The 25,192-nt window shown below is 44.0% G+C and overlaps 1 protein-coding gene across 1 annotated transcript in view; it reads right to left on the bottom strand.

The window, feature by feature from the left end:
- Window positions 1-25,192, bottom strand: part of HK1 (hexokinase 1) — a 95,933-nt gene that overhangs the window by 56,334 nt on the left and 14,407 nt on the right. The window contains exons 2-4 of the mRNA XM_006121526.4: window positions 24,848-25,010; window positions 15,957-16,105; window positions 207-326 (exon numbers count right to left, since the gene is read on the bottom strand). Coding sequence (XP_006121588.3) covers window positions 207-326; window positions 15,957-16,105; window positions 24,848-25,010 — 432 coding nt within the window. The remainder of the gene's footprint in view (window positions 1-206; window positions 327-15,956; window positions 16,106-24,847; window positions 25,011-25,192) is intronic.

Raw genomic sequence — 25,192 nt, 5'->3', positions numbered from 1 at the left:
AACTCCCTCATTCAGGACGGATCAGGTCCCCAGGGTACTGGACCAGGAAAGTCCAACCTGTACAATGAAAAGTGCAACACCTGATTCTTACATTGGAAGTCAGGCCAACTGGAATACTGCTGGTTTGCTGACAGGGAGAAGGGCAGGGAAGGATTAACAGTACGGTGTCTCTTCTGTACATTAAAACAATTCTGAAATATTCTTACCTCATCCAACTTCGATTGTCTACACGGGAAAGAAAATGTAAACCCAACTGGTAATTTCTTGTCTTTGATTTGTTGTTTTTCCATGAAATCTCCCAGGCATTCAGCAACATGATCAAAGAGCTGTAAGAAAAAAAGAGACGCATACAATGACAACAGGCAGAAAAACAGTTTTAAGAAAATATATGCTCTGACCCTCACAGGAAACTCTGGAAAGCATTAAAGTGAACATTATAAACAAGAAATTCCAAATCTAAAAAGACATTCCATGTGTCACTTAGAATTGCTACATTTTAAAATTATGGCAACATAGAAAAATTAATTAATTAAGGAAGGAAAAGAAATTATTCCTTTATGAAATTCTACTTTGCCTTTTTCACCACCTTTTAAAAAATGCAAAACCTAAGATTATGGTAAGTGCCTTTCTAGGATCTATTATAATCACATCTATTAATAATTTGGTCAGACAAAAAAATCAATTTCTTTTAAGAGGTTATTAATAACAAATTTACCAGGTAAATGGTTATATTTAAATTTACCAGGTAAATGCTGAAAGGCCTTATTTGGCATTTGATCATACAAGAAGCCAATCCACAAATCAATGCAAGGTAAACTTTTAAGAATGTGAATAATCCTGTTAGAATAAGGAACTACTCATTTCTTCAAGTTTTACTAGATTGAGCCCACAGAAGACCAGAACCTTACAGGATTGAACCTTTGATTAATATCTTAACTTTTAAAAAAAAGTATTAAAAAAATCAGAGTATATTGATTTTTAAAATGCAAAACTATGCTGGCAGAGTACATTTTTGAATCGAGTACATTGTCCTGTAGCTCCTCAGATGTTATGAAACAGCTGTAACAAGCATGACAGCATTACCACAAAGAGGAGAACCAAGACAGCACAGCACAGCAAGACAAGATACTAGGGTGAACAACCCCTTTTCCCATTTAGTGAGGTTCTTACTTGGTAGTTTAATTCTCTGATCTCAAATCAGGTAAATGCCAAAGTGCTTCATGGCCTGTTCAAAACAAATGGCACCACAGTTCCAGTCTGGCTTGCACATACCCATACACTCTGTGCTGCAAATCAGACTAGTGACTCATGCTCCATCTTTTAAACAATATCTCTCCTTTTCAGATGACACCTAAAAAGAAAGTTCAGAGAGGTGGCAAAACCCCATATGCATGCTGAAACGACTAATCCTTTCAGTGGCTCACCAGTTACAAAGCTGATAGTATGAATTTTATTGGTTCAAGTGTCATTTTCTGCAAATAGCAAATCTACATTTAATACCAATAGCTTAGCTGCTAACATGACATTCATGGGGCCACTAACCATGTTGCCAGCATGCAAGACATCATACATGAATACAGTAAAACTCCAATTGTCCGGCATCCAGTGGTCTGGCACTCCCGATAGTCCAGCACCAACTGGAATCTGGAAGTGCTCTGGCCAGCCGGAAAATTGGAGCTGCTCCGTGTCGCTTCCCCAAGTCCGCTGTGCTGCTGCTGAAACTGACCACTGGCAGACTTGGGGAAGAGGTGCAGAGCAGAACAGCCAGGGTGCTGCCGCCGGGTTGGTCCCGCAGCACCACCTTTCACCTCCCTGCTCGGCACCCGGCAGCACCCCAGCTGCTGTGCTCCACTACTGAAACGGACGAGTGGCGGACTTGGGGGAAGCTGCGGAGCAGAGCAGCTGGGGTGCTGCTGGGTGTCGAGTAGGGGAGTGAGAGGCAGCGCTGCGGGAACAACCGGGTAGCACCCCAGCTGCTCTGGTCCGCCGCTTCCCCAAGTCACCGCTGCCGCTTGCAGCCCCAGCTGGCCTGTCACCAGCAGCTGTGCGGGGTTTCCTCCGCCTCCCTGCAAAACGGCGGAGGGTTTGCCCCATGCCGCGCCATTCCCCGCCGACCCTCCCCCCCCAGACCCTTCACAGCCTCCCTTCCGGAATATCTCCTGATATTCTGGCATATCCAATAATCCAGCACCCCCTGGGTCCCAAAGGTGCCAGATTATCGGAAGTTTACTTTATTTAGGTTCGTCCCTGAAAAAGCAATACAAGTAAGAGGAGATAACTATGTTCCCCCAAAGCTGCACAGTTGTGTGCTTCCTATTGAGCCCCACGCAGGGGCTCAGAGCTGAGGGAGATAGATCTCTCCCCAAGCCCTAAAACTGCTGCGGCCACGGGAAAGTAGCCCATCCTAACCATCCTGAGCCCAAGTCCCAATCACCTGCCCCACCCTGTCTTGCACCCTAAAGCCCCCATCCCAGGCCCACTCCCAGAGCGAACGCACCCAGCCCAGAGCCTGTATCCCCGCAGGCACACCAATCCCCAGCCCTGAGCACCTCCCCAAACCTGAAGCCCCATCCTACACCCCTAACTCCTCAACCCCAGTACAGAGCCTGAACCCCCAGCCAGAGCCTTTGTACCCCAACTTCTGTCCCAGCCCTAAAGTCCCTCAGCTACAGCTACAGCCACAGCCCTCACCCCAAACCTCTGCTCTAGGTCTGAGCCCCTCACATACTCAGAACCCCTTGGTCCCACCTCTGTAACATGATTTTTATTTTGTGCCCCAATATGAAGGTGGTGTATTACACATCATGTCTGCGTCACACATCACCTCTGCCTTAGTGCATATAAAAAAAAAATTCATTCTGCTCAGCGGTGGAAAAAAATTAGAGGGTTGGTTAAGAGATGTACTATTAATGAATGTGGACAACAACAGCTCCAACTTACACTCAGAGTTTTGGGGGTTTTTTTGAGGGGATAGTAGGAAATACTTGCCATCAATGCCATTTCTCTATCCCCCCTTGGCTTTACCTACTCATTATAGACATGGTGGGTGGGTGAGAGAGAGAGCGCGCGTGCGTGATATTCTCTTCAATTACTATGAAACCTACTTGTATATCATCATCAAGGCATACCTGCGCCGATCGACAAAGGCTTCCTTGTCGACAGCGGCGCATCCAGACTGCCCCGATCTGCCGACAAACAGCTGATCCTCAGCTGGTTGGCAGAGTGCGGCAGCCGTTTAAATTTAAATGAAGCCGCGATTATTTAAATTGCTGCTTCATTTCCCTCTGTCGATCAGCCTAATCTACATGGCTCCATCGATGCAGCCATGTAGATTAGACACACCCTAGGTAAGTACAGAGCAGTAGCCTCGTATGAAGGTGGGACTAATATTAGGATTTAATTGCTGTGGCAAGTACTGCAGAGGCCAGTGCTGAATCACGAGCAATAGCATCAATTGCGTAATGTTTCGCAAATGTCATGTCCGAAGACCAGGTTGCTGTGCGACAAATGTCCTGAAGTGGGACACCTTTGAGAAAAGCCATCAAGGTGGATGTCACTCTGGTGGAGTGAGCAGTCATTGAGGTAGGTATTGACTTGTTTCGTAATGAGTAGCATGTTGTAATACATTTTACAATCATTTTTGAGATATGCTATGATGACAATGGTTGGCCCTTAACTCGTTCGGCCATGCAGAATAAGAGCCGTTGAGATTGATGGAAGGGGCGTGTTCTCCGAAGGTAAAACACCAAGGCTCTTCGGACGACTAAGGTATATAGCTGGGCTTCCTGGTTAGAGGTGTATGGGCTAGAGTAGAATGTTGGAAGTAGTATGGGTTCGTTAATATGGAACTCCGAATTCACCATCAGCAAAAAACTGGGGTGAGGTCAAAGTATTACTCCCTGGATGGTAAATAGAGTGTAGGGTGGACTAGCGGAGAGAGCAGCCAGTTCTCCAATCCTTTGAGCTGATGTTATGGCTAGGAGGAATGCGACCTTCATTGTGAGTGTAGATATATCACAGGTAGCTAATGGCTCAAAGGGTGGATATTTAAGGGTGTCCAAAACCAGCTCCAGATCCCATAGTACAGGAGGTCTTCTGTGCAGAGGATATAGATTTGTTAGGCCTTTTAAGAAACGTTTGGTCATCAGATGGGCAAGTACTGTGAATCCTTCAATAGGTTGTTTAAATGCAGAGATCGCGATGAGATGGACTTTGATGGAAGAAAGTCTCAGTCCTCAGTGGTGCAAGTGAAGCAAATAGTCCAGAATATGATGGACTGGGATAGACATTTCATTGAAAGTATTGACCGAACACCATGAGTGAAAACGCCATTTGTAACAGTAAGTCTTTAGAGTAGAATCGCGTCTACTATACATTAGTACGTGTTTCACCTCTTGAGAGCGGAGGACTTCTGTTCGGTGAAACCAGCTAGGAGCCACACCGTGAAGTGTAGTTGGTCGATTTGTGGATGTATCATGGGCATTCCTGGTTGCATCAGGAGGTCCAGTTGCTTTGGCAAGGGATCTGGGGGGTTGATATCTGGAGCAGGAGAGGAAGCCATGTTTGTCTGGGCCAAAACGGGACTACGAGTACGATCGTGGCTCGATCTTCGGATAGCTTCTCCAGAACCCTCAGAAGAAGTGGAACTGGAGGAAAGGCATAGAGTAGCTGATGACTCCAGTCTATCAGAAATGCATCCCCCAACGATCCCAGTCCCAGAGCTGCCCTCCAGCAGTATTTCTGGCATTTTGCGTTGAGATGCATCACAAACAGGTCTATAGTGGGGAATCCCCATCTTTGGAATAAAGAAAGAGCTACAGCTGGGTTGAGTTCCCATTCATGCTGGGGGGAAAAAATGTCTGCTTAGGGCATCTACAATGGTATTGTCCTTGCCTGGGAGGTATGTGCCTATGATGTTGATTCTCTGTGGCGTATACACCAGTTCCATAGCTTTGTGGCCTCTGCATAGAGGGACTTGGATCTGGCTCCACCCTGCCGGTTGATGTAGTAAACCGTGGCAGTATTCCACTGTCCTTGAGCGTAAATCGCCGACGCAGTGGGCTCCCCACCCCAGAAGAGAGGCATCCAAAGTCATCTGAATCGTGGGATGTGGACGGTGGAAAGGCACTTCTGAAAGCATGTTGGTAGGAGAAGTCCACCATGTTAGAGATTGTCGTACCATGGAAGATATCATAACTCGTCTGTGTACATCTTGGTTGCCTGGTCAATAGATTGAGGCCAGCCAATGTTGGAGGCATCTGAGGTGTAACCTCGTGTGTCGTTCTACATATGTTGTTGTGTACTACATATGTTGTCCCATGAGTTGCAGACAGGTGAGTCTGGACACCTTGGGACTGGCTGAAAGCATCTGCACAAGATTCTGTATTTTGTGGAATCTCTCCTGAGGAAGATAGGCCCTGACCATTGTAGAATCTAACCGTGTCCCAATGAACTCTAGGGACGTTTGCGGTATGAATAACGACTTTGGGATGTTGATCACAAGACCCAGATCTGAAAATATATTTCTTGTGAGTTTGGTGGCACGAAGGGCACGATCGTACGTGTTCGCCTTGATTAGACAATCATCCAGGTACAGAAATATGACGATACCCTGGCAATGTAGATGCACAGCGATCACGGTGAGTGTCTTGGAAAAGACCCTCGGGGCCAACGACAGGCCGAAGGGGAGGACCTTGTATTGAAAGTGCTGCGTGCCTATAACGAACCTGAGGAAGCATCTGTGAGCTGGGTGTATAGTAACGTGGAAATACGCATCCTGCAAATCGAGGGACATGAACCAATCTCCTGAGTTCAATGCTGGGAAGATAGAAGCCAATGTCACCATCTTGAATTTGCTTTTCCGGAGGTACCAATTGAGACGTCGAAGGTCCAGAATGGGCCTCTATCCTCCTGACTTTTTCTCGGCGAGGAAATACCGAGAACAGAATCCTTTCCCTTGACATTGTTCCAGTACTCTCTCCACTGTCCCGATCTGTATGAGCCATAGGACATCTTGCATTAGCAGAGTGTCGCGAGATGGGTCCCTGAAGAGGGACAGGGATGGGGGAGAGGTAGGAGAAAGAGAAAGAAGTGGGATCGAGTATCCGGACGTTATCAGTTCACGAACCCAGCGGTCGGTGGGGATGGCAAACCACCTGAGTTGATAAAGTCTTAAACGATGGTGAAATACATTCTGGGATTGCAAAAGTTATGTGAGGGGAATGGTTCGCAGTCCCGCGACAGGACTGTCAAACTTGCTGCCTGTTGTTTTGTGAATTGGCCGTTTGCAGGCGATGCTTCTCTTGTCGAGGTCTGCCACGCTGCTGTTGAACATAATGCCTATATGTAGGCCCGGAGCAAGGGAAGGCCCTCTGTTTATAGTAGGGTGTGAAACATTTACGCCGATATGGGGGCACATACATCCCTAGCGTTCTCAGGGTTGTTCTGGAGTCTTTGCCCAAGTGTAGGTCTTGGTCTGTCTTTTCGACAAAGAGAGTCTGCCTGTCGAAGGGCAGATCCTCAACTTTGGCTTGCAGTTCCTTAGGCACTGAGGCCAGCTGCAGCCAAAATGACCTTCTCATGACCACTGATGTTGCCATGGCACGCGCTGCTCTGTCAGCAATGTCAAGAGAGATCTGCTAAGCTGTTATGCTGCATAACCTTCCTGCACTACAGATTTTAAAAGTTGATGCTTGTTCTCAGGTAGGTGCTCCAGTAATGACACTAGCTTCATACAGTTATCGAAGCTATGGTTGGAGAGGAGGGCAGTATAGTTTGCCATCCTGAGGATCAACGAGGAGGAGGAGACCTTTCGGCTGAACGGGTCTAGCTGTTTTGCCTCTTTATCCGCAGCAGCATTTTTGCTTTGGGATGTCTTGGCTCTCTGTTGAGCTGCATCAACAACCAAAGAATTAGGTTGTGGGTGAGCAAACAAGAACTCCATCCCCTTTGAGGGGACAAAACATTTTTTGTCAGCTCTTTTGTGTGTGGCCTGAAAAGAGGATGGTACCTGCCAAATATCATCAGCGATCTCTAGAATTGCCTCGTCTAACAGGAATGCCATTTTTTACTTTTGTGATGGTTGGAGATTTTTTAAGAGGCAATGATGTTTTTGTTGAACCTCACTTAGCTGGACTTCCTGGGACTCCGCTACTCTCTTAAAGAGATCGTGAAATTGACAAATGTCATCCATGGGAGAAAGATCATCGGAGAAAACTGCCTCATCCAGGGAAGACAAAGACTGGTCAGTCGGAGATTGAATTTGTGATTGTGCCTGTTCAGGGACAGATAGTTCTGTTGGTTCTGGCTGTCAGAGACGGAGAGACATATCTCTGGATGGCCTTGTAGGAGGTTCTGGTGGTGTTGGTAACCTTACAGTGCTATGAGAGTGCTGCTGATAGCGCTGCGGCGATCTCAAAAACGAACGTCCTGAAGGGTAACGGTGTCCATAATGATAATCTCCAGGGCTCGCTGAGGAGCGGCAAGCCCCACTCGCCAGCTGCACAGTTCTGCGCTCTGCACATGTGCAGATCATTCTGCACATGCGCAGATCGCTCCACGCCGGCTCTTCCAGGGTGTAATCTACTTGCCACGGGCGAGTAGATTACACTATTTGTCGAGCCCTGATAATCTCGATACTGATAGTAGCGGTCATGGTGATACCATCTTGGTGAATATTCTGGTGAGTATCTCCTTCTAGAGTCGTGACAATACTTGTAACATGACAAGCGTGTAGGTGAACGAGATCTACACGTGACGTAGGCTGTTGAATGTGAATGCCTGTAATATCGCTGAGGCGATAGCGAATACCGAGGTGATGGTCTGAATTGTTATTGACCTTGTCTGTGTGTGATATGGGACTCCTGTTGTAACTGCACCAAAAAGACAGAAGCTGATGACTGAGGTTGAGGAGAAAAACCCTCCGGTTCCGGACTTGGAGAGGGAGTCACTAGCCTCCAATATTTTTGTTTAGCTTTCACCGGCACTGAGGAAGGAAGGGCACCAGAGTGGGACGTGCTCTGCCCCAATGCCGTTGGTTGAAGAGTGGACTGTTCTGCTATGCTGGTTACCAAAGTCAGTGCCGGTAAGGCAATAGGTGCCGACGTCGGTGTGGATACACCACTATGTGACAGTGCCGGAGATGGCGCCGTGGTAGCTGGTGCCGAGGAGGCTGGTGCCAGAGGAGTCAGTGCCGATATAGACTCGGTCGTCAGTGCAGAAATGGTCAGTGCCGCCAACGGGGCCCTGGTAGTCGGTGCTGTAGACTTTCATTTCGCAGCTACCGGGGCAGAATCAGATCTTGAGGCTATGGCCAGTGTCATAGTCACTTCCCTATGGAGGGAAGTGCTCAGCTCAGAAATTCTGCGGCTCATCTCATGCCTGTCAGCATGCCAGGACACCATAAATCCCGAGGTGCCTGGTTTGTCACCCAGACTCTTCCGTGAAGACAAAATGTCGCGGGGGTGATCTTTTGTCCGCTATGGGCCCCCAAGCTGCGGGTGATCCGTGTGGCTCGGTGTCAGCAGGTTGCACAGCCTTGCTGAATAGAAGCATTTTAAGCCGCATCTCTCAGTCTCGTGAGCCCAGGCCGTGAGTTTGGAACAGTGTGGGCACTTCTGAGGGATATGACCCTCGCCCAAACATTTTATGCACATCAAGTGCCCATCTGAGGCCAGCATCGCATCGTGGCAGTCCGCACACTTCTTAAATCCGGGGGACCCTGGCATTACTCTAACTATAACAACACTATGAGGAAAAAAAACTGTTGTTTGTTGTTGTTTTTTTTAAAAAACAGGAACCAAAACAAAGTATATAACTATAACTATGACTAACTATAACTTTTTTTGGCTAACTATCTACAACTTTTATAGGTCTCTTTTTCCAGACTGAGGAGAAGGGATTTACTCCACCTGCGACCGAGGATGGTTAGGAAGAACTAGCGGGAGCCGGGCCACACGCAAGCTCACAAATGGTGTGAACAGTACATGCCGCTGCCGCGCATGCGCGGCACGGCTGAACCACGGCTGACAAGTCTCTGATGTGTGGCGCCGGGACGAGCCAGACACCTAGAGTGGAGCACCCACGGGGACACTACCCAAAGAAGAAGATTCTATTTCTTTCCTATTGTAACCCTCTGTCTTACGGGGCTACTAACTTAGACTACAAAATACCGTTTTTATCACCCGTAGGTTGCCAAGTATCTTCCTCTTTAGCTGTAATCAAAATAGTTTCCTCTACTGGTGTAGGGTCTTGTAAATATTACATACATCAGCAAATATGAAACTAAAAAGAATTTTTACAAGGCTACTGAGTACTGAAACTAAAAAGTGGTTTGCATGACATCTCTGTTTACTAGACTACAGCTCTTATTTTAAAAGTGTCAGAGGGGTAGCCATATTAGTCTGTAAAGCTATGTCTAGAGTTCCAGGTTATTTCAAAGCCTTGGTAGTGTGGACGCTTGCCTTGTTAGTTCGAAATAAGGGGAGTTAGTGTAGACATGCCCTAAATGAAAAAACTTTAACAATAAATGGTCCTGAAGCACCTTACAGACTAACAAAAAATGTAGATACAGGTCAGACTGCCCTTGTCCAGCACCCTCAAGACCTGAGTGGACCCAAACAATGGAGTTTACCAGATGAGGGGAGGTCAAGGGTCCCTACCTGGTATAGGCACTGCTTCCGGGTGGGGCTGTGCTCCCTGCCGCCTGCCTCCAGCCCCTTCACACACACACACACACACACACACACACACACACTTCTGTGTCCCCCACCACACCAGCCCCACACAGGGGCCAGCCCCATTGCCTCCACCCCCAGCAGTGACTACCTCCTCCCCCCGCCCCCCACACACACACGGATACACCAAAGCCCCAATCCCGGCTGTGTGCCCAGAAGACTCCAGTCCTTGCCACTAGCCCCAGCCAAGATTGCACTCCTGCACTGCGCCAGCCCCGACTGAGGCTGTGCTTCTCACAGCGCCAGCCCGAACCAGGGCTGCACTCCTGGCCACTGGCCCTGCTACCTCCAGGTCAGACCTCCAGGTCAGACCTGACTGGGACTGTGCTCCTTGCCGCCAGCCCTGGCCAGGGCTATGATCTTCCAGGCACTGGCCCTGCTGGGGCTGGGCTCTCCACCCGCCACCTCAGCCCAGGATCTCATTCTGAACCTGGCCAGCGAGGGCTCTCAGGTCCAACAGTATCTGTGGTCCTGTGGGGCCACAGATGTTGCTGGACCAGAGAGTTCTGGATTTTAGAGGTTCAACCTGTAGTATCATACCTCATTTAGCACAGACACCTCTACTTGACAACTTTTTTTTTTAAACCGTCTCCTTTTTTTCTGCTATTTATTTGTACTGCTAGACGACTTGCTCCATTCATCTGAAGAAGTGGGTTGTACCCACGAAAGCTCGTGATTATGGATTTAATAATCTGATTAAGTATTGCTATGGTAGTTTCAGAGAGGAAACATTACTAGAGTCTTTATGACTAAGAATACCAGCCCTCTCATGCACAATGAGAAAGTCAAGGAAATAACAGAGGCTGTATTCTGTGACATAATGCTCAGCTACCAAGATGGGAGATAAAAAGAGTTATGAAAAGGGAAATTATAATTTTAAAAGGATGACATTTTATATATACTGAGTTGTTTCAGTAATAATGCATTATATATCTATACAGCAACTTCCAATTGTAAGCACTTTGCAAACTACACAGGCCACCACTAAAATATAGACCCCACTAGGGTTAAATGTGACAGCCAGGAACTGAACCAGCAGACAGTCAATTTATATATATTTTAGAGATTTGTGTGTGCGTCTATGAGTCCGTCTGTGAGACTGTTTGTCCTAAATGGAAAGAACTAGGACCACCAAATTTGGCATGCAGCTTCCTCTTATCATAGCTTAAAGCAAGGTCAGGGTGAAGGATGTTAAGTATCGGGTAACTGATTAATTGAATAATCGATGCATTTTTTTATCGACTATTCGATTAGTCCATAGGGCGCCTCCACCCTAGGGCTGCTGCAACACTTCAAAGGTGAAGGCATCTGGGGTGCTGCCGCTTTGAAACACCGCAGTAGCATTTCAAAGCGGCGGCACCGCACTGAGCCCGGTGTCAGCTGGGCAGTCCCCAGCTTATCCCAGGCTCCCTGCGGCATTCAACGCGGCAGCACCACACAGAGCAGCTGACCCCAGGCTCCATGCAGCACTGCCACTTTGAAGTAATCCTCCTCTTCTCCACTGCCCTTGCTGCCTCTATCTGAGAGAGACAGCAATAGGGGGGGAAGAGACTAGTTGACTATCCTGTCAACTATTCCTTCACATCCCTACTGAGGGTCTGATTATGCCAGGAAAACGGGATGTGCCTGGAGTCCAACTGTTTTCCATAACATGGAAAGGGAGGGGGCAGAGAGAGGAGGGACATGATACTCACAGACACTACTGGGAGCAGCAAGCACAGGGAATAGCTATACTTTTATGTAAGTTCACCGGGGAATGACTGCTGGGGGCACCACACTGTCAAAGCTGTGGCCAGCTGTGGATGGGGCTCACCATGTTGCCTGCCACCAGCCCAGGTAATTGACTCTTCTTCCCCAAACCTCTCCCACTGGCCCTTGACCCCAGTGTAAGCACAAGACCTTTACAGCGACCCCTGCTTCCAAGGACAGGCATAGGGAACCCCTGCCCCAGGAACACTGACACAAGGTCCGTGTGGTACCCATACCTCCACCCTGGGAATGCTGGTGTGAGGCCTGCGTGGCATGCACCCGCAGCCCCAGGCTCGGGGAATGCCAGTGAAAGACCTGCACAGTGCCCCCACCCCCACTCCTGGCCCAGGCAACACTGGCACAAGGCCTGCAAAGAGCTTCCCCTAACCCCCAGCCAGCGTCCCCCTTCTGGCTCTGGGAAAGTGCTGGCAAGAGGCCTGCGCAGACCACACCCCTGGGCAATACAGGGTAAGTCTTCCAGTAAAATTACAGTACAGGAAGAGGAAATTTTATCCAAGGACACTAGTACAAACTCCTGCTCTCAGACAAACAGCCACTGTGACTCATACACGTCTAAGGTTCCATTTGGGTGGAAGTCTGCAAATCAGCATTCTTTTAAGAGTTAATGTCTAATTAGAAGAAATTTACAGATGTGATAGCCAGGAGCAAGGAAACCAGTGGAAAGTCAGCTAAATATGCACTGCTCAGATTCAAAAACTATTTCAATAAGATGTATAGTACAAAGATCAATACAGAAATCAGGTCTTATATTAGCTCTAGCACTTTAGGCAGACTTGGAAGATTCTCTAGAAACTTTAAGTATGATACTGCATAAGTGAAACCCATGAGAGTTTTTTTGTCCTTGGCTTCAACAGGAATTGAAATGGACTTATATAAAAGTGAAAAGTGTTTTGTACCTGACAGACGGGTGAGGATAAAAGCCTGAATACACTAATGTGGAAAATCTCAAAATAAGGTCTGCCAGCTAGTCATGAAGTTATCATTCACAATTCCTCCACTAATCAGAATGAGATTTAAGGGTATAAATCTTTAATCTTAACAATGCAGTTTGCTGAAAAAGAGCATTAGTAACCAATGCTGTTCAGTAGGTCAACGGAACAGCTATTCAGATAATTGCGATAACTGGCTCACAAATTTAAAGGAACAACGAGCATCAGAATCACTCAAAAGCATTTAATTATTAACCACCTGAGTGCCTATCAGTCTCCTTAGATGTCCTTGTAGAAGTACAGCACAAATTCTGTGACTAACATAGCACCACTGTAAATTTTAGTCATGTTTATGTTCAGTCATATAAGAACTAAGAAAACTGATCTAATCCTGATAATCTTTTCTTCTGATTTCTTTCTTTACCAATATCTACATACTAGACAGAGTATCTAGAATGCACATTCCTTACAGAGTATAAATGTAGCCACCATTCCTACCTCTCTTCCCAGTTTAAAGCCCTCTTTACAATTCTTTAGTTTTGAGCCCAGACTGGTGGTCTTTAATATATGTAGGGATTTCTAATATTTACCTTTTTTATCCTGTGACTTACTTTTTACAATCATTCACCTTAGCTATCTAACTACACACTCTGCTAACTCAAGTAATAAGTGTTTAACATTTAGTGTTTCCTTTGCCCTCCCCCTCCCCTATTCCTTTCCATTGTTTGCAGTACCTGCTTCTGGCATCTTCCCTTAAATTAGACTTTATTCTCTTCAGGACCAGGACAGCCTTTCACTGTGTGTTTGCACAGTATTAGCAATCCCCATTGGGTTCTTTAAGGGTATGTCAACACTTCAAGTTGCAGGTGTAAATTCTTAATCAGAGACATTTGATCAAGCCATCTTGCTAAAAACACAGTGCAGTGGCAGAGGAGTGGCTGGCAGAAGGAGCTAGCCACTTCAAGTACATATCCATCCACGATGCCAACCATGTATTTGGGCAGTGAGACCCCCCTGCCACTCATGACATTGTAGCTACACCCTATGATCAGTGTGTGCTAGCACAATGAGGGCTAGCACAGGTAGGTCCCTATATCAGCTCAAGAGTAGACCTATCCTAGCTACTACTACAAAACAAACTCACTCCAGGCAGCCCAGCTGCTCTGTAGTATGAAAATCAATGTCCACAAATCCCAAATTTCCCTGTCTACACACCATCTCTTTATACACCTGTCTGTCCAAAGCATCATTACGTGATGGAGTGATGTCCAAATCCTTCCCCTCACCTCTCTTCATCCAATGGTTCTAAAAGGGCAATGAAGCACTTAAGAGTCCCACAAGACCAGTAGCCAATGTTCTCTGTAAGCTGAGTGCTTGGGCGGCCTCCTAGGAGAGATTCAGATGCCACCCCGCTGATTAGCAAAGCGCCCCTACTGCACACAGCCAGCAGCGTGTGTTTCTACTGGTGGTGCCCAACTGCACATGCCTCAGAGCACATAAAATTTATTCCACCTATGGATGGAAAAAATTAGAGGCCACATTTATGGTAGTCACTGTGGCAAAAAGGTAAGGGGCATTAAGGGAAGTAGCAGGGAATGCTGGAAAACTAAGAATGAGCAGTCTTATGAAAAGCTGGCAATTGCCAAATTCTTCCACAGAATCTCCTCCTGCTGCTGCTGTTGCCATGGGACAAGGAAAGCAGATGATAAATTACATGAAGCTGCCCAAATCTCCTACTTCTGTAATACATCCTGGAGCTATAAGGAAACCAGATAGGAAATATGAAAAAAAATCAGGACAGGGTAAATTCTCGAATATTGGCACTGTCCCTACAAAACTGGAACATATGGTCATGCTAGGGAACAACCAGGAGCAGTACATTTGGAAACCCACTCAGCTGATCACATAAGGAATAACAGACAGCAGCCGTTTTTTTCCCAGTGTCAATGTACTGTTAAAGAAAAATTGGTTGGCAGTCAGGAGTATATGGCAAAACCACAATCAAATTTGGGGAAGTGATAAGGAGAGAGCAGTGCTGCATGTGTTAAATGTACACCAACAACCATCCTTGGGGGCTATCAGCTTCTCTTGGTACCTCTCCACCAGAAACCTCCCATTAGTTTCAACCCCACTCCTTCGCCAAATCATAACATAAAACAATTTACAATTTAAAATGTATATGAACATTAAGGTATACTTTCAGATAAACCCCTATAAATTAAATGCAGCCAAACAATAAAACATGTAACTTTTTAAACAGTTGTAATATTAATAGTATAGCTCAAATATCATTGCAATTTTATATACATTATCCCAGTTACTTGAGTGATTGTCAGATGATACTGTAACTAGGGGTATAAAATCCTGTTTATTTGGTTAACCAGTTAAATGTGAAGTTTACCAGTTAACCATTTAAGCCTGGAACGCACTCCTTCCCTCCCCACTCTCCTGATACGGAGCGAACCCCTCCCCCCCCCCAGAGTATCCCCTACCTGCAAGGTGCCCAGGCTGCCATGGAGAGCTGAAGCAGCCCCCTGCCCATGGTGGAAGGGGAACTGCTCCAGCCCCCACCACTTAACTGGAACTGGTAAGTTTCCACTGTTAAGGATGATGCTTACTGGCTTATCGGTTGACATTTCACATCCCTAACTGTAATTGTCATCAGATCTGAAAAAATTATATTAAGGCTGGAAATCCTTTTACAACCAATTTTTCAAAAATTAACTCTGAATTTTCAAATCAGCCATCTTTACATTCTTCAATGGCTTTTCATTAAGAAATTAAAAAAAAAAAAAAAAAAGGAGGTAGCAAAAACTGCATTTACCCAACAAAAAAAAATATCATCACGTGTGTGATACTGGAGTACAGTGTTATATATATATATATATATGAAAAGGTGAATATTTCCACATAGGAAAAAGTGGATATTTCTCCATAGCCAAATTTGGAATGCCCAGAACACTGGCATAATTTTTTCAGTCTCCTATTTGGTTTCATACAGCATTCACTACCAAGTCAGATATTTGTGGTGACAAAACACTTTACTACACACAGTATAATTTTTTAAACTCACCTGACACCACAGTGCTCATACTCTTTCATGTACACCTTCTTGCAGGTTGATGAAAAAGATTGGTGACAGGACCAAGTTATCTGTTTCTTGATACAGCCCTACATTTCAATTGCATTCTAGATCCAGATAACCGCTTACATAGACTGGGAGTTTTTCAACCCTCCGTTCCAATATACAGACATTGATTTTCCATACACAAGACACAGAAATTGGTTTAGATCAGTACATACAAACTCAGCAGGGGTGAATTATGCAATAAGAGATGTGTTTCTCTTGGATAATTACCGCTCATTTATTCTTCATCTCATTATAATTATAGAGTTCAGTATATAGTTTTGAATATTAAAGCATGAATATGATTTTTCTTTCTACACTTCTTTACAATGCTAATTTATAAATAATGTATAGCATCTAATATTTAGATAAGGATCTCTGAGAAAAGAAACCTACCCGTGTTCCACTTCCGTGCATGATATCTTCTGGTGTATCATAAATCTCAGTTTCCATTTGTACGGTCTGCTTTTTCTCATGAGAAACTTTCACTCGCAGAATTCGAAAATAAGATCCACCAAGATCCAACGCAATGAAATCTCCTTTCTCTGTTTGGAAGACAAGATAAAAGTAATCAAAATTGTTAAATGGCCCGGACCTATGAAACATCAAGCTATCTACAGCAGATCTATGCACAATTTTTTTCCAATTCCTTTTGTCTAATTCTGAATTCCTCTTATTTCCAGTCAAGCTTCCAGCTCATCTGAAGTTGGTTTTGCCCACAAAAGCTCATATTATATACATTTTTGTTAGTCTCGAAGGTGCTGCTTGTAGATTTTATACACAATATGTCAAGCTAATTCCCTATAATTTAATCTAAGATTAGTGTGATAGCAACACTAATCAGTGATGTAAAGAAAATAATAGTGTGGCACACCCAAACAGGGCAGTGGAGTGGTCAACCATCAGGGTTCAGGCATCATGACTTAGCAAATCTGCCAGCCTCTATGTGAGGAAGATCTGAGGAGCAAGCTGCAAGGTCTGGATGGAATGGAATCCCAGCGCGTGGGAGATTAAAGAGTGAATCTGTGGGGAATGAGCACCGAATGAGAGGAAGAGTCTTTCCAGAGGGACCTAACGTACTTCTGGGATAACTCTGAAGTTTTGGTGGTGCTGGATATAATTTAGCCTTGAATGCTCCCCCACCCCCAACTTACATGAAACACAGTTAACTATAAACCAACTGTTTTATTTATGGGAGCTAAATGTCAGTGAAAACTACAACAATGAAATAGATGTAAAAGAGAGAAATCATACAAAAAACCTCCTTGACAAACCTATAGCTGTCACAACAGAGGAGTTCAAAACGTGTAAGTTCTGCTGAAATCTGACACATACTACTGCCTAAAAGTAGCTTCTCCTATGAACAAGAGAAAAGAAAGAACATTTCCGTCTCTGTCTCAGGGGACAAGAGATGAATTCAAAACTTTGAAGGGAAATCAGTTGATCACCTCCTTCAAGAGCAGCTCAAAAAGCCTTATGAATGTGACCCAATCATGATACAGACAGGCATTTATCTGAAAAGTCACACTTTCAGTGCTTGTTTTACTGCTGTGCAAATATACTTGACTGATCCAAAAGATGACACTTGCTCTTGTCTTGTCTTATCAGACAATGGAACAAACAAAGACAGTTATCTTTAACAGTTTGAAGAAGAGATAATGAGGGAAACATTTACACAATCGCCACAATAAGCTACAGGCTTGTGTGTTCAGTACATGAACACTGAAGCCCTTGTGCTCCTGTCCTCCCGGCCTCGCCCCAGCGACAAAAGAGAAGCCCAGGTTTGCTCACAGCTTAGCTGAACAATTAAAACAACACCATGCTTCCTAGTGTTCTCCCAAATTCAGTCTCTTCACCAATTTGTTAATTTAGTTAAATTACAAATCAGATATTACACATATTAAATGAAATCCTGGCCCTATGGAAGTGAATGATGGTTTTGCCACTGGCTTTTGTAGGGTCAGGATTTCAGTCATCACCAAAAGTAAGACTAAATCCTTTGCCACAATAAATGGTACAGTACAGGGGACTTCAAACTCTGGTTCGTGGCATCTAAGGACAAGCTGCTTCCTGGCCATGAGACACTTTATCTGTGCTTCCGCAGGTATGGGCAATTGCAACTCCTGTTGGCCATGGATCACCATTTCCAGCCAATGGGAGCTGCAGTAAGCCCTTAAAAACCACGATCCAGAGTTTCAAAATCCTTGGTATAGTATGTGGCACAGACCCAGTTGTGCCCCTTGTCATCATTACTATGATGATCCAGTGGGATTCAATCCTTGATCCATATAAATATCTAATGTCTACACTAGCCCCCTAGTTCGAACTAATTCCTTGCAAGAGGAATAACAGGTAGTTCGAATTAGGGGCTTTAATTCAAACTACCAGCTCCCTGCCGCGTGTAGCCGTGGGCAGTTAGTCCGGACTAGTGAAATTTCAAAATGGCGACCAGGCAGGAAGATGCAAATCAAGCACGGGATATTTAAATCCCAGGCTTCATTTGCAACTTCAAATACCTACATTAGCCTCCCTAGTTCGAACTAGGGGGCTAGTGTAGACATACCCTATCTCATCTTCCTTTAGAATTTAACTTCTTGTGTAATTCCTATGAAGGAAACTTCTAATTCTTGCGTCATTGCTTGTTTTAGCCATATATTCAATTCTGCATAATCAATATTGATGCACTTTGAACTGCTAAGTATCAAACCCAAAACTTCATTGTCTCCAGTTTCTCTTCAACTCAAATGTCACATCCATCTGTAGGATCAAGAATCTAGTGTGACTGACTCCAAATCATGCGTCTGTAATTTTCCTATTGGCACCTTCAAACCAGAACTTCCATCTGACACTACTCTGACCACTTCTCAGCAAAAACTATTAGTCTTATTTAGGGATGTAAGCAACTAGTCGAATACCTGATAAGCAAATACTTATAGGGTAGTTGAGTAGGAACTCTCAACTAGTCACTCTCCCCCCACTGCTGCTCTATCAGAGAGAGGCAGTTAGGGGAGGAGCATGAGCCAGTGCTGAGGGGAGCTGGCTTGAAAGCCAGTTCCTCCCAGCACCGTCTTCACGGGGTATAGAGGAGGCAGAGACACAGTGGGAAACAGTGTGAGCAGGGATTGAAATAGTCCCACTTGTGCTGGTCTGACTGCAGCTCCTCTCCCTTATAAGGCACAGAGGGGAAACCCATGCCAGCAGGGACTGCTTCAGTCCCCTCTGGCAGGTTCCCGCTGCCCCTCTTCCTTTGAAACATACAAGAGCCAGTGGCAGCTCCTGTGCATTTCAAAGGGAGATACACAGGGGGATAGTGTCCCCCTTATCAACTAATTGAGTAGTTGATGGAAACTCCATCAACTACTCAATTAGTTGATTAATCAAAATGTATCATCCCTAGTCTTATTTATACTTATTTTTCTCATTGGTCTCACTTTTATGTTATATACGCAGACACATAGCCTTCCAGAAATACTGCCCTGCCTAGGAAGCTTCCATAGGCAATGTAACTTTCAAGGAGGAATGAGCTCACTGTGACAAAGTGGATATGACAGCATCCAATTGTGAAGTCTGTTTTGTACCTGTGTTGATATACTGGCACTGTAGCTGCATTAATTCAGACCTGTCCAGGGGCAGCCTACTTTGCTGCATTCCAGGCATCTGCCCTGCCTGGGAAAGTCATTTGATACACTGAAAGCCATCAAGACTGTAGCCTGGGGCTGTTGACTTAGACTCCCCACTACTGCCCCACCCTCAGGGAACAATGGTCTTTCCACAAAAGCTCCAGAGGATGGGGTAAGCAAGACTGGTGACTACAGAACTTTGAGCACATTGCATGAAAACAAGGCCCTATTTAAAAGGGCAGGATTCTGTTCCCTGCAGGGGGCTGAACAACACAGAGGACGAGGATGTGCAGAAGAGACTGCCCTGTCAGAAACACTTAGCCCTAGTCTACACTACGAATTTATGTCTATATAACCATGTCGCTCAGGGGGGTAAAGGAAAAACCACATCCAAACTCCTCGTGTAGACAGTGCTAATGTCAACAGGGGTCTACACGAGTATTTCTCCTGTCAACATATCTTCCGCCTCTCAGGGAGGAGTAGCTCTCCTGTGGGCATAGGTATCATCTTCACTGCAGTGCTACAGCAGCATAGCAGAGAAGCCAAGCCCTGATGAACCACAGACAAACATGAAAGGGTGAGCTCCAATGAGGGGAGAAGGTGTCAGGACTTGTTATTTTCAAAGAGCTGTGACTCAAACACTTTAACAGTAATGGTTTGCCTACGCTGAGTGTTCATACGCAGCAGTCTGTGTACAAACCTACAGCATAATAACAGACTGCACGCTAACTCGACATGCAGACCCTACTACCACTTAGGGTTTGTCTGAACTACAACGTGGATTAACACTGCAGGGATCAACCCACCGGCAGTCGATTGATCACGTCTGCTTAGATGCAATAAATCAATCTTTGAGTGCTCTCCCATTGACTCTGGTACTCCAACAGGACAAGCAGAGTAGTTGGAGAAGCAGCCCCTGCCAATCTTACCACATGGAAAAAAAACACTGTGGTAAGTACATGGTCTTCAGCTACAGTATTTGCAGAGCTCAATTTGCATAACTTAGATCAGTGGGGGGGGGCAGAACATAGTGTAGACTAGGTCTAACTATCCATCAAGACAAGGCCTCAATTGACCGTGGCTCAGCAATTCCTCTGCTATGCCTGGGTTTCTTGCTTTTCTGCCAGATCAAGGTATAAAGTAAGTAAATGCAGGGGGAGCATATGTAAATGCATTTAGGGTGGCTGGATAGCAGTGTTCCACATCTCAAAGAAGGATGTCAGACAGGAGCACATTCTAAAGCCCCAGAGCTAGAAATAGCAACTAAACTACCCAGACCCATTTCACTTGAAAGCAGGTAGGGCCCAATGGCTACTTGCAACAGACTGATGACTGTATAGAGAATTAACTGGACCTATCAGAAATCTATCAACTGTCATTTTCTATCCTCGAAATTACAAACTATAAAAGGGGGAAGTAAGTTCCACACAGAAGCTGTTATAGATCTTCAACATTGCAGCATATAGTAGCAAGTAAGCCACCACTTGAAAGACATCAAAAACAACAATGTATACATGGATTGTCTATACCTGCAAGTTTTCTCGTTAAAAAAATCATTTTTGGTGACAAAACCAGGACAGTGTACACACTGTGATACGACAGAAGTCAAAACAAATGCCCAGTTTTGGCAACAAAAAACTTCCACTTGTCGCTTTCCCTCCCTAAAACAGATGGTCCTTTTTCAAGCTTTCCATCCCTTTGTTGTGCAGTCCCAAAGTTCTTAGTGACTGAAGGTGACACTCTAGGCACTGTGGGATGCTTACCTACATTGCTTTGCTTTTTCCCTCAGCAGAGCTGCTAACAATGTGGCCATAAAATGTCCACAAAAGGAGGCAGAAAAACAGGTCTGATTGGTTTTCAACTTAGGGGACATTTGAATGTCAACAATACTTCCGTTGCCAAACTTTTCCAGTATAGACAAAGACACAGAAAATAAACTGTAATTGTAAAGCTGAATATTAAATTATAACTTCTTATCGAAGGCTCGTCTAATACTTTACCACATAACTTTAAGGTCCCTTTTTCTGCGACCTCAAGTATTGGGCTGAACCTATGTTTTGTTTACTAAGGGAGCTTTCTTCCAGTACTTTCATATGCGTTTTAAAACTACAAAGTTTTAGAAATTATGTTAAGGTGTTTAAATGAATATAATTTAGAATCTGAACATCTCCTCAAAATTCTACATGTAGCTTCATCATATTTAACACCGTGAACTTGGTTTCTTAGCTGTCTCCATTGTCACAGAATCAGAAGTTAAAATGTTCATCCCAGTCATCTTATTAAATGAAATACCTGATTTAGCCATACCATGAGAGAGCGTCATTGTCTGCTACAAGCCATTACCTTCAATAAATAATGATAACACTAGAACAGATGGTCCTTTCAAGCTTAAGTGCACCCTGGAATATACTTCAAACAAATACTGCACTTCAGAATCATCTATTCTGGCAAAAGATAACAAATTAACACATTTGATTTCAAATATATTTGACTCTCCTTACAAACCAAAGGTTTAATGAGAAATTAATGTATTTCAGTTAAAAAACAACCTAAAACATTCTTTGAGTATATTAATTCAGATTATGTCAAGATTTAAACTACTCTAACACCATTAAATGTAAGTTTTGTAACACAAAGATGCAATTAAACGTAGAAAGATCTTTTTGTGAAGAATTTTAAATAGCTTCAGGTGCAATCCTAACTATTATGGCCAGGAAAATTGCTGCAGTCTCAAATTAAGGAATGCAGAATTTAATAATAACAACGTTAAGAATGTTTCAACAGTCATTACAAGATATTACTCAAAAGTTTACTGTCACTACAGTACAGAAATGTAGCCAACTAACGGAACAACAGTATTTCTTCAGAATATTTAGCTTTCATTCACCATGCATGGTTTAGGATTCACAGATGATTTGTGCACTGAAATTACTGTAACTAATTATTTTCATAGGTGTTACAAGACAGCTAAGATTGGTCCGACAGGGCTCAATTCTGATATTAGATACACAAGTGTCAGATCTAAGTATATTAGCTGCTGGGCACCAGGAATCCTTGAACTTCTCTATATTTTTCCCCACTTCCAGTTTCATCTTGGGCAAGTGTTTATTAGCTCTCACAATGGCTGGGTTCATATGTCCAGCATTTTTACTAGAGTCTAAACAGAGTTATAACAGCCACTTTTTCATGACTGTGGTAAAGGATGTTTTACCGAAGAGACAAGGCAAAAATCTTCCGACAGCAAGCTATTGTTCATAGAATCATAGAATACTAGTACTGGAAGGGACCTTGAAAGGTCATCGAGTCCAGTCCCCTTCCCTCAGGGCAGGACCAAGCCCTGATAGATGTCTATCTAACCTGCTCTTAAAGATCTCCAGAAATGGAAATTCTACAACCTCCCTAGGCAATTTATTCCAATGTTTAACCACTCTGACAGTTAGGAAATGTTTCCTAATGTCCAACCTAAACCTCCCTTGCTGCAATTTAAGCCTACTGTTTCTTGTCATAACATTTTTTAAATGTTAAAAAAAGGAAAGGGGCACTTTAGTCTCATTAGTTCAATAGTGGATTTTTCATTTGTGGGGAACATAAGACACATGATGTGACGATCAACATATTTACCATTTCAGGAACACAGACACCAACGGTTACCTACAGAAAATATTGTATTTTTTCATATTTTAAGTGAGAGACACATTCTATACAGATATTGCACAGCACAATTGTGTCGTTTTCATTTATTATTCATAGACAAATACTAAACGCCTGCACTACTTCAGGAATGCACAGTCTACTTCTGTGTCTGAAATGGATATAGATTGCAAGATCCTTGGAGGAAGGCTGGAGTCATTTTCTATGTTATCACAGCAACATCCACACTACCACCACTTTCTTTGTGCACCAATGAAGGCAATGGGAGTTTTGAGTCCCACCAGTTTCAATGGAAACAAGATTGAGCAATAAAAGCACACCGTGAATAATATTCAGTGTCTTTTTGTAAATCGTGTAAGATTTATGCTGAAACCAATATTTTATCTGCCTATGCTTTGGATTTTAATGTCACTATTTTATTGTATTTTATTTTCAATGGCAAGTTAAGCTGTTGTTTATGAAAGTCAGGCACCAACAGAATTGCCAAGAACTAGGCTTGTTGCACCCTGATGGTTTTCTAGTCTTGAAGCCCAACACATCCCACCTATTCCAGACCTACACCATCCTGCAGCATGCTGCACTGTGCCTAGTGATCCCTGGTTCTGTCTTTACATCTTTTAATCATTAATAATACTATTAGTTTTACTTATTCTGTGTGTGTCTTGTTTTTTACATGCTAGTGACTGAGTGCTGGTGGGATAGGGGATATTTGTGCTTGGACTGGAAGAAGTGAAGATGCAGAAAAACCTGAAGCTCAAGATCAATAAAGATGTTAGAACTGTCATTGGGCACCAGGAATATATACTCTCTGCATCAATGAACAAGAAAATAGAATGTGTGGCTAGTCATAGATATGTCATTGCTTCCTTTTTAGGCTAACATACAATCTAACACAGGGCTACTCAATTTTGGAAGCCCCGGGGGCCACAATGATACTCACAGCACATGCCATGTGCCACAGTCGCCTCTATGCATGGCTTAAGTAGTTATGGCTTTGGGCTGGTGAGCCACATACTGGTGAATTTCAACATAGTAGCCAACAGCTCAGCAGTGAAATCATGAGACTTTAAAAATATGCTTAACACGATTCTCTAATTTCAAAAATAAAAAATTATCATTAAGCTACAAGTAGTGAGAGCAGAGCAGAACCATAAAAGATTTCCACTCATTTCACTGCCTAATATTAACCCAACCAGTTCTCCCAACATGAGTGCACAACTATGTTGCAAAAAGAGATTTAAAATTTACTGCAGAAATGCAGTGCAAATCCCTTACTCATGTCTATTAAGTAACACAGAGATAGAAAGTGGATCACTAGGAGAATCAAAACTAAGGGCAAAATTTGCTCTCAAATACCAACATACCATCTCTTTGGGTTGTGAAGAATGTGTGGCATTTTTATAAGACAGACTCACTCATATGTCCACTTTTAAAACCTTTATTCCACTTTCAGGGTAGCCAATATACTTCACCAGGTCCTGGGCAAGGTGGGGGTTGTCCAGGTTGTCTCTGGTCCCCCAAAAGGGGTGGGGTCTCAGGCAGAAGAGGGAAGAACTAGGGGCTAGCCTCCCCCAACCAGCTCTTCAGTTCTGCCCAGGGCACTGATGGCAATTTAAAGAGCTTGGGACTCTGGCAGCTGCCATTGCCACTGTAGCGGTGGCGGAGGAGGTCCTGGGTTCTTTTATATCACTGGAGTGTGGGGCAGCTGCCCTCTCCCAGACCGCATTGGTGGCTCTGTACATTACAGAACTCTGCTAAACTGTAATTTTACTGACAAGAATTTTGCAATGAAAACAAAGTTTTAAATCCAATTAACAGTTTGGGAGTGGTGATGGATAGACGATCTAGAAAGCAGTGAAAAGATCTCTTTTCCAGCTTTAATGTGACACATATTGCCCAAATTAACTCCATACACTGGAATGAATACATGCCTACCAGACTGTACAGAAAGCAAAATCCTTCACTTGGTTTCAGTAGTGTGTTACATCAACACATCACACAATATCTAATCCTTACCTGAGCCATCGGGAATTGACCGTACAAATGTAGGAAGCATTTTTACTGTGGCTGTTGGATTGAAGTCTCTAGAAAGACCATTTTGCATCTCTCTCTTGAAGCGAGCCATAATATCCAGCAGTGTTTCATCAGAGAGTCGCATGGCATACAGATATTTATCAATCTGGAAAAAAAATAACATGAAAATCCTGCATTTGTTTCTGTGAATGCACAATACAGACTTTTTGTTTCTTTAACAGGACTTTTCCAGCACATTAAATGTCTATATACTGAACATGTGATTTTTCTAGTTTGATTCTGGAACATTCCAATCAAATGAAAGATGCAACCAGTTTTCTATTCTTT

The sequence above is a fragment of the Pelodiscus sinensis genome, chromosome 8, assembly GCF_052426305.1.
Source record: "Pelodiscus sinensis isolate ZL-2025 chromosome 8, ASM5242630v1, whole genome shotgun sequence".
In the NCBI taxonomy this organism is placed as follows: Eukaryota; Metazoa; Chordata; order Testudines; family Trionychidae; genus Pelodiscus; species Pelodiscus sinensis.
This window is presented reverse-complemented; position numbering and strand designations above follow the sequence as displayed.